Raw genomic sequence first — 15,394 nt, 5'->3', positions numbered from 1 at the left:
ACAGGTCGATGCATACGTTTTGCTGATCTGCGGGTCTGACTTCAGGACCCCGCCTCATATCCAAATGTCTGGTGAGTGCTCGCACCCAGCCGCCCAATGGGGAGATCTGCCCCTTTCATAATGTTTTGTGTTATCAGGGATGGAGGCATATGCCTCAGCTACTCTAGCTTCCCAGGATCCTATAGAAACTAAGACTACTTCTGATCCTATCCCACAGGCTAAGGCGTCAGAAGAGAAGGATGCCACTGTGAGTATTTCTTCCTCATTAGAGAAGGCTATATTCACAGAGTGGACCCCCAAGGTTTTGACCTTACATCTGGGGCTCACCCTTCACATGGTAATTTGCTCAACAAGCCACACAAGATCCACTGAGTCTTGGGACATAGGGAGACTTGGAATAACCAGAATTGTGCTTGGGATGATTAGTCCCACTACCCTGTACATGGTCATGTGACCTAGCCTTTTAAAACCTTGTATGGCCCTGTTGGGATGAATATTTATCAGAAGTCCCACCCTCTTTCTCTTTTTGCTTCTTTCCTTCTTCCTGCTTTCCAGGAGGAGGCCTGTCCTTATGGGACACCCTGTGGGATACCCATAAATCTTCTGCAGTGGCCAACTTCTTAAAATCAATCTCCTCAGAGTAAGCCAGGTGCTGCTTAATTTCAGGGGAACAAGATGTTAATGTTAAAGGACATTTGTACCGCGCACTATCACCACCAGAGTGGTCCCCTGGCTCTCTGGCGGCTCTGAAAGAGGAAGGGTGGGGTGGTTAGTGGGAAGAAGCTGTAAAAGTGCAAGAGAGCAGTGATGTGCTGTTGGTGGCCTCAGCCCGGTGGGTCCGTTGGCTGGACCTGGGGTGTTTTGCGGTCAGAAGTTGTTGTGTACTGTTCTGGGAGTCTGTGTGTTTTTGTTTTGTTGTTGCAATGTAGTGAAGTTTTTGCGGTTTGTTGTGCAGTAGGTTTGTGGTTGTGTTTGGAGTTTGAGAGGTGTATGCAGAGGGGGAAATTGTTAGTGCAATTGGTTAGTTGGCATCTTTTACCCTTATTTGAGGCGCTGGGCTTCTGTAATCTCCCCAGGTGGGGTTCAGGAGCACACCTGTGCCTCTGTCCTGATCTGGGTCCATCCGGCCTTCGAGGTCCCTTTCACATCTGGCCCCCTCTTCCCCCAGTCTTCCCTTCCCACTCATACAGCTAGCACACCTGCCCATGTCCACAGCTCAATGATGCAAAAATGTGTTCCAGCATGGACCGTGCCTTCAATAGTGGTGACCTTATAACCTTGCAATCAACCAGTCAAGTTTTTTAAAAATTCAGTAACCCATGTACTACCTTCTCTTTTCTTGTACTCCCAGATTCATTTCAAGTATTGGGCAGGAGTCTTCCCAAACTTCAAGACCAGGGTTTGCTTCAGTTTTGCAAAATCTTTTCTGTCTTTAACATTTCCACAATGGCACTGCAGCCTGAGTGGGCAATCTACTAAGTAACCATGCAATCTTATCAGCATCTCGTACACATTGTACTTCACATGCATACTCAAATGCAGTCAGCCAGTCCATGATGTCATTCTTTTGGTCATAAACACTGAGCAGATCTTTAGGAGATCTAAGATTTGAGGAGGGACCAGAACCTTTTCCAGACCCTCTTGAGGAGCTGTTGGTAGCTGTTAGGCAGAAACCTGTGCAGTTCCCTTAGGGACCACTGCAAAAAGTTTAAGACTACAGGTGTTAGCAGTAAACCCAATTGGTAGCAGTCTGTACCACCCAGATTTACCTAGTAGCTGTGGCTGAGCAGTCAGACTTCTCTCAAGAAGAGTTAGGCAGTATATAGAGTATACACAATAGGGCTAAAAATACAGTAGTACAAGCAAACACTGACCAGAGCTTTGGTATAAAAGTATATAATTATTTATTTTAAAACACACTTGTAACAATACACTGACACTAATATGTCAAGCAAGTTCAAACACAGTCACTAGAAATATATACACCTCCCTAATTAATTATTTGACAAGTCTAGGTTAAGACACCACTTATTTAGCAAAACAGAGGCGAGCGCTCCAATAATTTGTTTAAAAAGGGAGAGAAAAGGCAGAATAGGAAAATCACACAGTACCAACACTTTTAAGAAACCACAGCAAGTCAAGAAAGGCAGGGTCTACTGTAGAGCAAAAAGTTAATAGGCCAGGCCCACTCTTGGAGATAGCAAGGCAGAATGTGCCCAAGATCACACAGTGGAAATGCACTCCGTCTTTGCAGGAAAGTCAAAAAGAGGTTGGATCAAGTTAGAAAGGTAATGTTAACAGGTCCGCGGTCACCCCAGGATAGAGAGTCAAGGATTTACGGGACACCTTGGACAGTCTGTTGCAAGGGAGACCAGGCGGGACACAGTACCTGAAATGGTGAGAAAGCTCCAGCGGGGGCAGTTGTTCCTGGCAGCGGGTGCAAGTCGGGGCTTCGTCCAGGGGAAGAGAAGATCTCGACGTGGAAGAAAGCTGGAGGTCATTGCACTGCCAGGGAAGAAACCAGCCACGGTGTTTCCCGGTTAAAGGTACTACCCTTTTATTCGCGATAGTGGTGAAGCGTGGCTATCCGGCCGCCGGGGTGCTTGGCACAGGCGATTCGACCACGAGACGATCCAGGAAGGTGAAAAGGGCGAACTGGTTGGTCCCACCAGCTCAAAGGGAAGAAGACTCTCCTGGAAGAAGATCTCCTCTGTCGTCGGGAAAGTGGTGAGTTTCGTACAGCATGGCTCCACCGGTGGTGTCGTCGTTGTAGATGGCTCAGCTTCTCCCCTCTTCGGATTCTTTAGGTCCTGTGGCGACGTCTGAAGTTCCAGTCCCCAAAGCCCTGCTTTTATGCAGAAACCCCCATTCATCAACCTAGCTGTCAATCAAACATGCTAAGTGATGAGCCGGGCGGCTCACCACTGGGCCAATCACACAAGAGTGCGACTTGAGTTGCCAAGGCAACTCAGTCCAGGGTGCCTATTCCCCCACTCCCACACATCCTGTAGACCCAGACAGAGTGGCACCACTTCTGGAGGCTTCTGTGCAGAAGCCTGCCAAAAGCGGAAGAAAGGGCTCGACTTGGGTTAGGGTTTCAGAGGCGAACACAAACGCCATTTTAAAACAGAGTCCTGGCATAAAGACTCAACCGGGGAATAAATATTAAATAAAAAACCCAGCGGTATCTTTAACATTGCACCAAAAAGTGGTGCGTTTAAAATTAATGGGAAAATCCCATAGGAAATATTCCGGTGGAATATTTTGGGTGGTATCCACTGCCACCAGCCAGAAACTCGACAAGGGGGGACTGGACAGTGCCCCCTTGGAAAACAGACCCAGGGGCAATCGAATTACCCCTACCAGTACTTCCACAATATGATGGTTTGTACTGGTTCTGTTCACAATTTAAGACTACTAAAGTCAATGGTGACTTTACATGCCCTGGGAGACAGTAGTCAGTCCCAGGGTATGGAGTCTATGTTTGGGGGTCACTATGACACCCCTGTGTTACTGCACTGAGGGTGCTGTGGAACACATATACCAAAAACACATGAAGCCCTATGGAGTAAAAGACCCCATAGCCCATAAAACACATTACATAGTCAAAGGACATTCTCAAATCATGCCTAAGAGTGGGAGAAAAAGAGTCTCACTCTTAGCAGGAGAAGAAAATAAACAACAAAAATCCAGCAAAGCTGCTGGGGGACTCACTAGGTTTGGGAAATTAGCCTTTTTGGAGAATTCTCCCTAACAGCAGCTTGAAGCTTGGCAAGCTCCAACTGTGTTACATATCATTCTGTTTCAACAACTTTCCATCTCCAGCTTAGCCATGTTAAACTCAAGTTCTTATTCTCTCAGCCTCTAGCCTTGAGGTCTAACACGGCCTCAGCTTCAGAGGAAACAGAGGACACATTGGATTGGGCATCATCCTCATATCTATGATGGCAGCAGCGGACACATCGTGACGGTTACTGGAAGCAGCACTAGCACCTTCTGCACAATCATAGGAGGGAAGAGGTACAATTCTACTTCCCTGCCAATCCACAATCTTTTGGGTTACTTCAGTTTTTGTGCCAGAGATAGTGATACCTCTTTCTGCACACAGCCTTCTTAACCTTTCAGACTTAGAAGCACCTAAAGTAATAGCAGTGACTGAAGCCATTTAGCAGGTGGTTTACAATTACTAGCTAACAAAGGAACTGTGTTACTGTGTAACTGTAATCCAGGTACTACACTAGTGTGCAACACCACAGCACCTCCATTCTTATCCCACCGCTGTACACCAATTTGTTAGAATGGATTTCGAAACTCTGCTCTGGTGGACATATGTTTAGGAGGCCACCCTTGTTCGTGAGACAGTGAACACTTCAGGGAAGATAGCCAGACCAATTAACCGGAGCAAGGCTAATTCACAGGAGGAGTGGAGGTGATCTGAGGTATTTTATGAGCACACAAAGTAGGACACCAAGAATGACCCTTAGACGGTAGCAAACAAAAATATACAATGTATTAGGCCCAAGAATAAACACAAGTGAAGAATAAAATACACAGTAAAATCACCATTCAGCCCACTTTGTTAAATATATACAGTCACTTTGATCAATGCGGTAACCAAGCGGAATTCCGCCAAGCCCTGTAAGAGAAAAAGGCAGGCAAACTTTATAGCATCGACAGTCTTCAGACATGGATAACCCTAACTTTATAAGTCCAGCCCTATGATGAATGGAGCCTTGTGCTCAATGTTTGATGCGTGCGTAAAAGCGTTCTGTCGTGTGTAAGGATCTGGCAAAGTTAGAGAAAGGATTCTGAAGGGTGAAAACAGGTTCCAAAAGTCAGGGGTAGATCTGCTGCGATGAGCAAAGTGATTGTCAACTTTCAGAAGACTTTAGGAAGCAGGAGCTACCCAAGCCAAAGAGAGGACCACAGGGGATCCTCAGTCCGTAAAAATGCAATGGATGAACAAGGGGCCACCGGTAAGTGGTTTCAGTACTCGCCACCCTTAGCTCGGTTCGGGTCCAAACTTGGCAAATCTGGAGGGGGTTGCCAGAGGTACTATTTCCCGCCCTTGATTCGACTTCAAAGTGCACAGGTTCTGCGCAGATGCAGGTCTGGTTTACACCAGGAGCTGTATCTCTCGTCTCAGTCGCAGTACAAAGGAAGCACCAATGTAATTGGCCTCAGGACACTTGAAGAGATGCAGGAAAACCACCTTCAGCGACAGACACTGACTCATAGTGACTTTGGGGCTTCTCTCTCACGGCCCAAAGCAGCTGGGACGATGACATTTGTCAAGAAGGTGCTTTGCAGTGCGACTTAGGATTCTCCAAAAGCTTGAGGCAAAACTGGATAAGACGACACTCCTGCACGAGTGCCAAGGTTCAAGCTGGGCAGTCTACTGGATGGGACACTTCCAGAACAGGCTCTTTTGCAGGGCAACCAGGAGGCGTTGGTGATTAGTCGCACCACTCCAAGGTGTTGAAGCATCTTTGCTGGTCTCAAAGATGGAACGCAAAGCAGGGCTCTACCGGGACAACAGTGGGCCCAGGGGGCCAACCTTCTGTGCTGTTCCCGAGAGTCCTTGGGTCTGCTAATCTCTTCTGGATACTTGGCTCTGTCTACAAGTCAATTCGGACATGTTGCTGATCTGCGGGTCTGCCTTCAGGACCCCTCCTCAAATCCAAATGTCTGTTGAGTACTCACACCGAGCCAGCCAATGAGCAGATCTGCCCCAATCATACACACCAGCAGTGGTTCAATCAGGGACCACTGCGTCTGTCATGCCCTTGTGCACACCAAATATCCTGGCACTAGTAGTGTGGATTAGGACCAGCCAGTCCCAGTCCACTTCCTGGATACCTCCACATGTGACCTGCAGTAGCCTGCGAAAGACGTGGCTTTCGCCGGCAACTGCATGCCCAAAAATGGAATTCCCGGGTCACAAAGACCAGAGGGAACACCCAACGGACAAAATGGCCAAGGGAGTAGACAAAAGACCTCATGGCACGGCCATGACGGACACTAGCTACAGTCGTGAGGCAAAAGCGTTAAGCACAATAAAAAGTTATAAAAGTATATGAAAAGGCTTCTGCTGCCACCAGTCCACTCCTAAGCACATTTTCCAGTCACCAGAAAATCCTTAGTGGATGACTAGGGCCCGAAAACACAAGGACCCCATTGCGCAGTACAGTCATGTACTTTGACCAATGATAGCATTTTACCAAAAGAGGCAACAAAGTGAAACAAAGTTTCTCAATACTGACAGCCTGTAGGACATGTCAGTTTCCCCATAACAATGAGTGAAAGCCCAGTCGAGTGCAGCTGAAGGCTGTGCGCCATTGGCAAAAGTCGGGTCAGGATGCTGAAACAAACACAAAAGGTTTGGAGGGGTCTACAAATATAGAGGTTAATTAGTCATAAGTGAAATTTGCCCTAACAAACACTGTGTCAACAAAAGGACTACTTTGCCTCTGTTCTCGTGGGACCCACATTTTTGCTCCTGCTTACCGTTCTCACTCTTGTGACTGTTCAACTGACAGTTGATATTGCGAGTTTTCATTGGAAACATGTTGCCCTTCTAAGATGTGTCTACATGACTTCATGGGGTGTGATTCTTGGCCCCTTGCTTTGGGACCTTGTGCACATTGAAAATGTGTATTTTCTTTTTTTATTTTATTTTTATTTAACAAATGTATATGGTTTATTAAACCTTTACACAAGAATAAAACCTATACAGATTTCCATTAGAAAAGAGAAAATATATAACAATTATCATTACCATTAAAATACTTCTTCACATTTACAAATTCACTTAATGCTCTTGTTAATATTGGTATGATAATGACATTCTTCATATTTAATTGAAGTAGCATTGATTTAATCCTGATCCAATATATAAATACAGATAAAATAAAACAATGAATAGATCGCATTACACCCTTTTAATGATTGGATTTAAATGTGTATTTGTGTGTGCATGGGCGTGAGTGGTTCTAATACTTATGAACACATATCATTTGGTGGGTGTCAGGTCGTCTTATGTATTCCTTATGTTCCATGCATTACTTAATGAACTCCTTACTTCTATAATCATATACCAGTCTCGTTATCTTCTTGGTTGGAGTGCTCATGTTTCTCAGTATGTGTGATTTCACTCCCATGTGCATGTTTTCCTACAGGGGGCAGTGTGTGTCTTTTGCCTGATCGACTTTGTCGTGTGCACACTTCTGCACATTACGTAATTCTCAGCGACCTGTGACACTCGTCTTGCCAGTCTTTAAAGCAATGGATAGGCACATTATTTGTAATATGTTTTACTTGTTTGATGCTTAGGATCTTGATGCGCCCTCTACTCCTAGCCAATCCCTGTCCAGCTTTTACATCCTTCCTCATATGGTGTGCACAAAGTTGCAACATCTGATTGAATCACTGCTTCCCATTTGAAGCCTTGGAATAACCTGCACCTTGCTGTCCAGACCAATTGCAGTGCAGCTTTACAACCTGTCTTCCAAGGTCACTTACCTTGTATGGGATTCTCTTCAGATGAGCCTAAACTGGGTGTATTTTACTGTACTGGATAATCCCTGCATTTCTGAGGCCTATTCTTAATGGCCTACGAAGGACCTTTTGCTTTGAGGCCTACTCTATATGTTAAACAACTAATGGATGTCCGTTGTGCTTATTTTATATTTTTGCGATTTCTACCTTCAGTGTTTCTAATGAAAGCTCTTATTGCTGCTTGAGGTACTCACTGTGCCTTTATCCTGTTTATGCATGTGTGTTTAGGCCTAATGCTCTACTGCACATTGTTCGCCTCTGCCATTATTCTAGATGGGCAATATTCTATGTGTGTTTGTGTGTATGGGTATGTGTCCGCTGTAGGCTGCTGTCTACATTTCTTCATGGCAGGTTCTCAGAAATGTATCCATCCTTTTTGTTAGCTTTGCCTAAGGCCTTTGTGTTTTGCATATTGGCTGGGTGTCTGGCCTTCTGCGTAGTTTCTGTCTCATGTTATAGGGACTTCCTTAGCTTGTTTTTTTTCATTGGACGTTCATCCCAGCACTACAATGAGGTGACACTGACAGCGGATCACCTCTTGCAGCTGTCTGAATATTCAGTGGACGTGTTTAGTCACCTCTCAGGAATCTCTAATGAGTGGGATCTGATCAAGGAGATCGTGCAGAGAATCTTCTCCATGCAGTGACTTCACCAGGTTGACCTGTTTGCTTCCAGCATGACACAGAAGTTCAAGATCTCCTCCTCCAGGGAGGTAATAGGAATGCCCTGTGAAATGCAATCGTGTTTCCTTTAGAATCTCATCCGTAGTACACATTCCCTCCATTCCCACAATTTTTTCTGGAGCTGAGGAAGTTGAAGCAGAGAAGAACAAACATGATCTTGATAGCCCTGTCCTGGACAGGGAGGGTCCAGTTCTCAGTCGTCCTATACATGCTGCAATGTCGTCCGTGGATGATCCCTTGGATGGAAAATCTTCTAATACAAGCTTCTGGCATGAATCCTCACCCCAGTGTCGGGACTCTTAGACTATATGCCACACTATTGAGAGGTTATGGTAACTGATCAGAGGAGGTTCTTGTTGTGATGTTTTCTGCCAGACACCTGTTTAGGTCAGACTAGTCTTGTGTGGCACAAGTTAACAATTTGGTGCCATGATGGCAAATTTGACCCATCATTTTTATGCTCCAACCGCACAGGTGTGGATTTTCTTCCATCATTAGCAAAGTCAGGTTTGAATGTTTGGATATTGGTCTTATTGCTCAATTCCAATGGTCCTCTAATTTTTGAAAAAACGTGCAAATGGATTTCCACCAATGCTGTTTATTGTCTCTTCTTGGGTCCTTAACTTGGTGCTGACATTCTTTTTTAAGGTCCAAATTGACCAATTCATGTCAGCCTGTGTTCAGTGTGCTTTTGTGCCTGGTGACTAAGGAATGTGCACTGATTTCGGACAGCGTCAGTGTTCGGACTCATTTAACCAATCTCAATGTATAGAAGGTAGACTTGTATGCAGTTGTTTATGCCCTTAAACGGTTTTGGGGGTTAACGTTTCTGCAAAGCAGTAGGCCACAGAGATTTCAATCTATCAAACATGAAACCTTCAAAGCTAAATGGATTTCTGATATTTACCTAACAATATTCAACAGGCCCCACGTATTATAGACCACATACTTGTTTGTACAGTAAGTATATTAATGTTGTTCCTGTTCATTTGTGTCCAAGATTTTCATTTCATATTCTCTTCACGCATTGTAAATAATCACAAAAGAAGAATTTTCCTTGTGCAAATAATTTTTCAAGGCATATGTACATTTTTGTAGTTTTAAGAACCTTCAATGCTAAATCAAGTTTTAGATTCTAGTGTTTTATTAATTTGTGAACATCTTCATTAATGTAGAATTTGGTCGTCGTCTAAAAGAGCGAATGCACCACAATATTCCCCATCGCTTCAATGTTGGTCTAACCATGAGAGCAGCGAAGTGTTCGGTGTGTCTGGATACTGTGCACTTTGGACGACAGGGAGCAAAATGCCTTGGTAAGAAAATCCTTCTGTCTAAGGTCATCTAGAATTCGGCATCTCTGCAGAACAGGTTATAGTAAAACATTGCAATGAATACTTCTTTCCTGTAAATGGTTAATGTTTTGAAATCTCTACAGACACCAGTTTGTGGACCAGAAATTCTCAATATTATAATGTTTGTGCTAGATGTGCTACTGGCATTTCATAGTTGCCAAGTGCGCTTGATACAAGTACACATTGAAATCTTCATTTCTTTCCAGTTCCTTGTTATGAGTCCAGGCGTACAAGCATTATAGAAAATGCTGCCTGGATAATGTGTGTAATAACTCATCACAGCTGTTGGTGTGCTACATGTAGTGATTGGATCTTGATCAGAACATGTGATGCAGTAGTGCATTGTCAAAAGCTATTTCAGAACTGTAAAAAGATACTGAACTCCTTACTTTTATCAAAGTGCAGCTTCCTGAGCTACCATTTTTTGGGAGTTAAGTATTTAATTAATGAGGTTTTGTAAGGTATCATCTTGGTGCAAAGTCTCTTTGTGGTGCTTAAGGATGTAAAAGGAAGGGTGACAAATCTGATTGTTCAGACTTGGAGTATTCCAGGTGAGTTCAAGGCAGGTAAAGGGGAGGGAGGGAGAAAAATGCAAAAGACACAAGTGCACAATATATATGTGCATGATGTTCAGATTTTGAAGAAGCAATGCAGCGCAAAGGAGTAAGGTAGCATGAAATATCAAGATGAAGGAGGATTCACCATGGGTTTCAAGTAGTAGGACAACTGAGATACAGAGTTACATGGGAACAGTGTTTTTATGGTAGTCTTTTTCTAATCAAGATATTAATTTCTCCAGATCTGAAGGTTCTTGGGAGGTCATTTGAGATAGTGGCTCCATCAGTATCCATGGTTCTGCCTCTGTTTTTCTTTTTCTAAATGTTCCTGTAAGGGAGTGTCTGTGAGCTAGTAAACAGGGGTCTGGTAGGCCAGCACTTCTTGAGCTTTTACCTAGTCGGGTACTGGTCCTACATCCCAATAGGTTCAATGAAGGAGATGGAAAGGCTTGAAATTATAGCACGTGTCCACTTCCACTGGATTCAAGTGCAGAGAAACAAACGGCATGGTTTCAGATCTAGGCCCAGCCTGGCAGCGTCATTCGGAATCATCAGAATTTGATGCACAAGGCATTTTGGGAGACCCACGGTAGAGACCATTATCATGGTCCAGAACAGGAAATAACCATTGTCCTCATTACTCCCCCCTTTTTCTCTCTTATTAAGGAGAGAAAGAATGTGTTTAAGTGCAGATAAAAGTGATTTTTCTTTTTTTCATGCTTTCCCTCCTTGAACTTCTAGACCTAAGGTACGAAAGAGGAGTCCATAAAAAATCACATCAACTCACAGCAGAGGCAACGGGTGGGGGTGGATTGGGATTGAATAGAACAGGAGTGAAGGGGGCAATCGTGGATGTCGGATATGCATGAAGAAAAAGTATGCAGGTCTTGTGACGAGTCAACTAGTCTGAATGCAATCTGGGGGCTATTAGCGCCAGTCTGGAAGGAAGTAGATAAACATGCAAGGAGGTCAGCTGAGGGCTTCGAGTAGGAATTACACAGCCAAGGAGAGAAAATAGATCCTTGTATACTATATACCTTTATAGAGAAAATGCCCCAGTACTGTGCCTTGGATACCCAATGAGCTTTTGAGGTGATTGGACAGAATTGTATAGTTTATATTGTTAAAGGTTGTTGAAAGCTTTACATGGATGAAGATAATAAGGGTGTTACTATCAAGAGACTTTAAAAGTTAATCCTCATAAGTATGATGGCAGATTCTGTGCCACTTGGTGATCTGAAGGCCAACTGTTGGTTGTGTAGAAGATGGTGAGTCGCAATGCAACGGTTGCATTGCTGATTAAGCACGGTGGGGGACCCCAGGATGTGTTTTTATTCTCTGATCTGCCTCGTTTTGATCCAGATGACTGTGTGTGTGCTAACCTTTGAATATCTTCCTTCCCTGAAGGAAGCTTTTTTTTGCAAGTGAACAATATTTTCCATCCCTGCCATCTGATCTCTTTGTCAGTTTGCTGAAGACATTCTGTGCAGGTCCACACATAATCACATTTTAGCTAGCTTTAAGGCCTTGTTTCACCCATGGGGACACCTTATTGAAAGGAGGCCCACGGCAGAAATTGCACATTGTACCATTTACCCTACATGGTGAGCACAATGCTAATATAGAAAGGACCTGAAGGCTCTTCTGTAATAGCGAATGCCCACCAGCTAACTGCATGCACGCGTGTTTAACTGTATGTTTGCTTACTTTTGTGGCCCCATATAAATGAGAGGATCCCTCCTACCTGTGCACCTGTATTAACAAAAGCCTGCATGGACAATCGTGCCACCTCTGCTTGTGACCAACAGCACTATCCTCCCTTAGGGGGCCAGGTAGTGGCCAACTTCTTACTGAGGGCCGAGTGCACGTTCAGCAACGCTGACAGCGCAGCAAAATCGGTAACAGCGAATGCGCGCGGTGGCAGGTGCACCTGCTGCTCTTAATAATGTACTGTGCCTTACCCAAGCGATGCTGTATTAAGGGTCTGTCTGTATCCAGTTAACATCCGAACCACAGTGTTTCTGTGTTCGGCAGATGTATTGGCCAGAGGCTGTGCATGATTCGGCAGCCCCAGCCAGTTTGAATGGTGCAGATCCTTATCGCACATTGTACCATTTACCCTACATGGTGAGCACAATTCTAATATAGAAAGGACGTGAAGGCTCTTCTGTAATAGCGAATGTCCACCAGCTAACTGCATGCACGCGCGTTTAACTGTATGTTTGCTTACTTTTGTGGCCCCATATAAATGAGAGGATCCCTCCTACCTGTGCACCTGTATTAACAAAAGCCTGCATGGACAATCGTGCCACCTCTGCTTGTGACCAACAGCACTATCCTCCCTTAGGGGGCCAGGTAGTGGCCAACTTCTTAGTGAGGGCCGAGTGCACGTTCAGCAACGCTGACAGCGGAGCAAAATCGGTAACAGCGAATGCGCGCGGTGGCAGGTGCACCTGCTGCTCTTAATAATGTACTGTGCCTTACCCAAGCGATGCTGTATTAAGGGTCTGTCTGTATCCAGTTCACATCCGAACCACAGTGTGTCTGTGTTCGGCAGATGTATTGGCCAGAGGCTGTGCATGATTCGGCAGCCCCAGCCAGTTTGAATGGTGCAGATCCTTATCATTGGTGGAGCAGGTGGCATCTCCAGCCCAAATCATGGTTCAAAGGAGGCTTTCTGCAGCCATTTGATAGATCATCGTTGGAGCGAAAACCCTTACAAAGAACTACATCCTGCTGAAGACAACCATTGGAGCTGACCATCATTGCCTCTAACCAATTCCCTGTAAAGCTCTACTCCTTTCTCCTGATCTCCAGAAAGCCCTCCTTGGTGCTTCTGCCCCTGAACTGGGGAGAACGTGTCCAAACCCCTGCTCGAGGATTGTGCCTGCTGAGCCTTCGGAAGTGTCCCTGAACTTAAACCATTGGACTGATCAGGTCTCTCTGGGGCTACCTCATTGCAGCCACTGATGTTCCGAGTGAATCCTTGGAACTTTGTGGATCCTCAACGTGTGTAACTAGACGCATGTGCTTGCAGTTTCCGCCATCCTAACCCAAGAGAAGCCATGCACAAGGATCGTCTCTTGCTGCCTGACCGTGGTGACTCCCGCTGCAACCCGTCTTCCTGTCCTTGTTGTCTCCTGATCCGTAGAGGTCTGCATCTTGTTTTACCAAGGGTGTCCAATCTTCGGAACCATTTCACCGGAGTCTGGAACCACAGACTAGCCAGATCCAATCCTGAACCTGAAAGTGACCTCTGCACCCCTAGGCCCAGCGGATTCAGAACCCCTGAAGTGATTGCTGAATAAGTTTGAGTAAGGGGGTGAACTTGCAAAGCTATTCCTATCCCTCCTTCCACCATAAGAATAGTATGAGCGTGGAATCCTAACCCTATCTCTCCCTTACCTGACTAAGATCAGTGGTGGTCTGGTCAAGCTTCCACCCCTGGGCTTCCCCTAGAGTGGTGCGATTGGGAGAGTAATTTGTAAGAATTTTACTTACCTTTCTATTCTTGTTCTGGAACATTTACAGGCAACCCTTGGACTTGGAAACTTTGATTCCAAATCCAATAGTAAACCCTCCTGCAAAGTACATATTGTGGAACTTGTGACTTTTGGGCACTCTGCCCCAATGCTTAGCCGGGTTGGACTTATTCGTAACTAGGGACCTTGTCTTAGGTTTATCTCTGAGTGTTCTACCTAATTTACATATCGGTCTATTGTGGTTGTAAATTACTGCTTGCTCTATTTTCTCCCTTAAGTTATTCAGTGTTGCGCTGGAATTTGCTAAATATTGCATGCCTGTTTCTAAAGATAACGTGTTAGTCTTCTGTTAGCGGAACCCTCAATAGTCAACGTATATATGTATATGATAGTAGTTGTGTGATACTTACTTGCGGTTTTAATTGCTTGGAATGTATTCAAAAGCCTAATAAATATGTGTGTAATTTTGTAATTTTCTGTCTGACTTTATTTATTACAGTGCTTTGTGTGTTTGTCATTGTAGCCCCAGACCATTCTCACACCCTCCCAAGTCTAAGCCTTACTGCTAAACCTTGACTGGGTTTGGCCAGACATCAGTGTCTTTCTTGTTCACCCTATCAGGGTGGCCTCTCAGAATCCACCCCATTAGCAGTGCTTTTAAACACAAGCTAAAATACATAGTGATTTGTTCTAGCTTTAATCCCTGTTCTTTCACATTAGCAACTAATTTAAAACTCAATTCACGGCATACCCAAATGTTTAACTTTGACACAGGTAGAATAGCTCAGTGACAACTCGATCGTCTTGGAAGCAAAACGATACAGAGCAACACAGGCTTGAATTCCGGGTCCGCGCTTAGAAACCTCTTCGGTAATAAGCACGTTATAAAAACCAATTATAACTTAATTGTATCTACGTGGTATACTAGAAATATACATTTATTTGTAATCTGGGAAAAAAGAGTGACGGATATGGCGCTCTCATACAAATATATTTAATAACATTCAATTTGCAAAATATAAAGGGATTGCAGTAAGATGGTATCTACTGTAAGATCATTCTGCAGTGTGTAACCCTTTTCTGATTCATAGTCCTTTCAAGTATCTGCCATTTATCCATGTGGTGTCTATTTAATTTGTGCATGTTTACTTATGGACGTAAGCTTATAAAGTGCTATGTCCAAAGATGGCAGGCAGTACTAGTTATACCAAACTCAACTCTCTGCCCTCCTAATGCCTCCTGTACCTCTGGTACCAAAGCTACACTTTTTGTTTTTCCAATGTGACATTTGAGAATATTTCTAAACTTATGGGTCCTCATTACGAGTCTGGCGGTAACCGTGTCGGAAATTCCGGCAGGTTACCGCCAGACTCGTATTACCATTCCGCCTCCATGATTGTCGGAATCACCGGGGCATTACAACCCCGGTGACCCGGCCATTCTGGAGGCGGAATTCTGTTAATCCCCATTCCCATGGAGTCCCATAGGACTCCATGGGAATGGGGAAGTGGAAACACCGGCACCATGCTGTAATGGTTCCAGTGTTTCCATGTCCGCCTGCAGGCTGGTGGTGTTAAACCCGCCAGGTCAGACCTGGCGGGAGTGACACCGCCTGCCTGCAGGACTCTTAATCAGCCGGTCCGGAAAGAACGGTGGTGACGGATTTACCACCACCGGTCTTTCCGGACCGGCTGACTCGTAATGAGGCCCATGGACTCTTCAGTACGATGAAAATATCCTTCCAAAATATCTTTTCCCTCTTT

General features: G+C 44.7%; 1 protein-coding gene across 20 annotated transcripts in view; it reads left to right on the top strand.

Moving 5' to 3' along the window:
- The window catches only part of CIT (citron rho-interacting serine/threonine kinase), a 2,264,529-nt gene that overhangs the window by 1,723,760 nt on the left and 525,375 nt on the right, over nt 1-15,394 (top strand). For 19 of the 20 annotated variants that reach the window (XM_069619729.1, XM_069619715.1, XM_069619714.1 and 16 more), the window contains one exon: nt 9,416-9,553. The exons of the other annotated variant lie outside the window; for it this stretch is intronic. In XM_069619729.1, coding sequence (XP_069475830.1) covers nt 9,416-9,553 — 138 coding nt within the window. The remainder of the gene's footprint in view (nt 1-9,415; nt 9,554-15,394) is intronic. 20 annotated transcript variants of the gene reach the window in all.

This window comes from Ambystoma mexicanum, chromosome 10 (assembly GCF_040938575.1).
Source record: "Ambystoma mexicanum isolate Mex_15411 chromosome 10, UKY_AmexF1_1, whole genome shotgun sequence".
Lineage (NCBI taxonomy): Eukaryota > Metazoa > Chordata > Amphibia > Caudata > Ambystomatidae > Ambystoma > Ambystoma mexicanum.
This window is presented reverse-complemented; position numbering and strand designations above follow the sequence as displayed.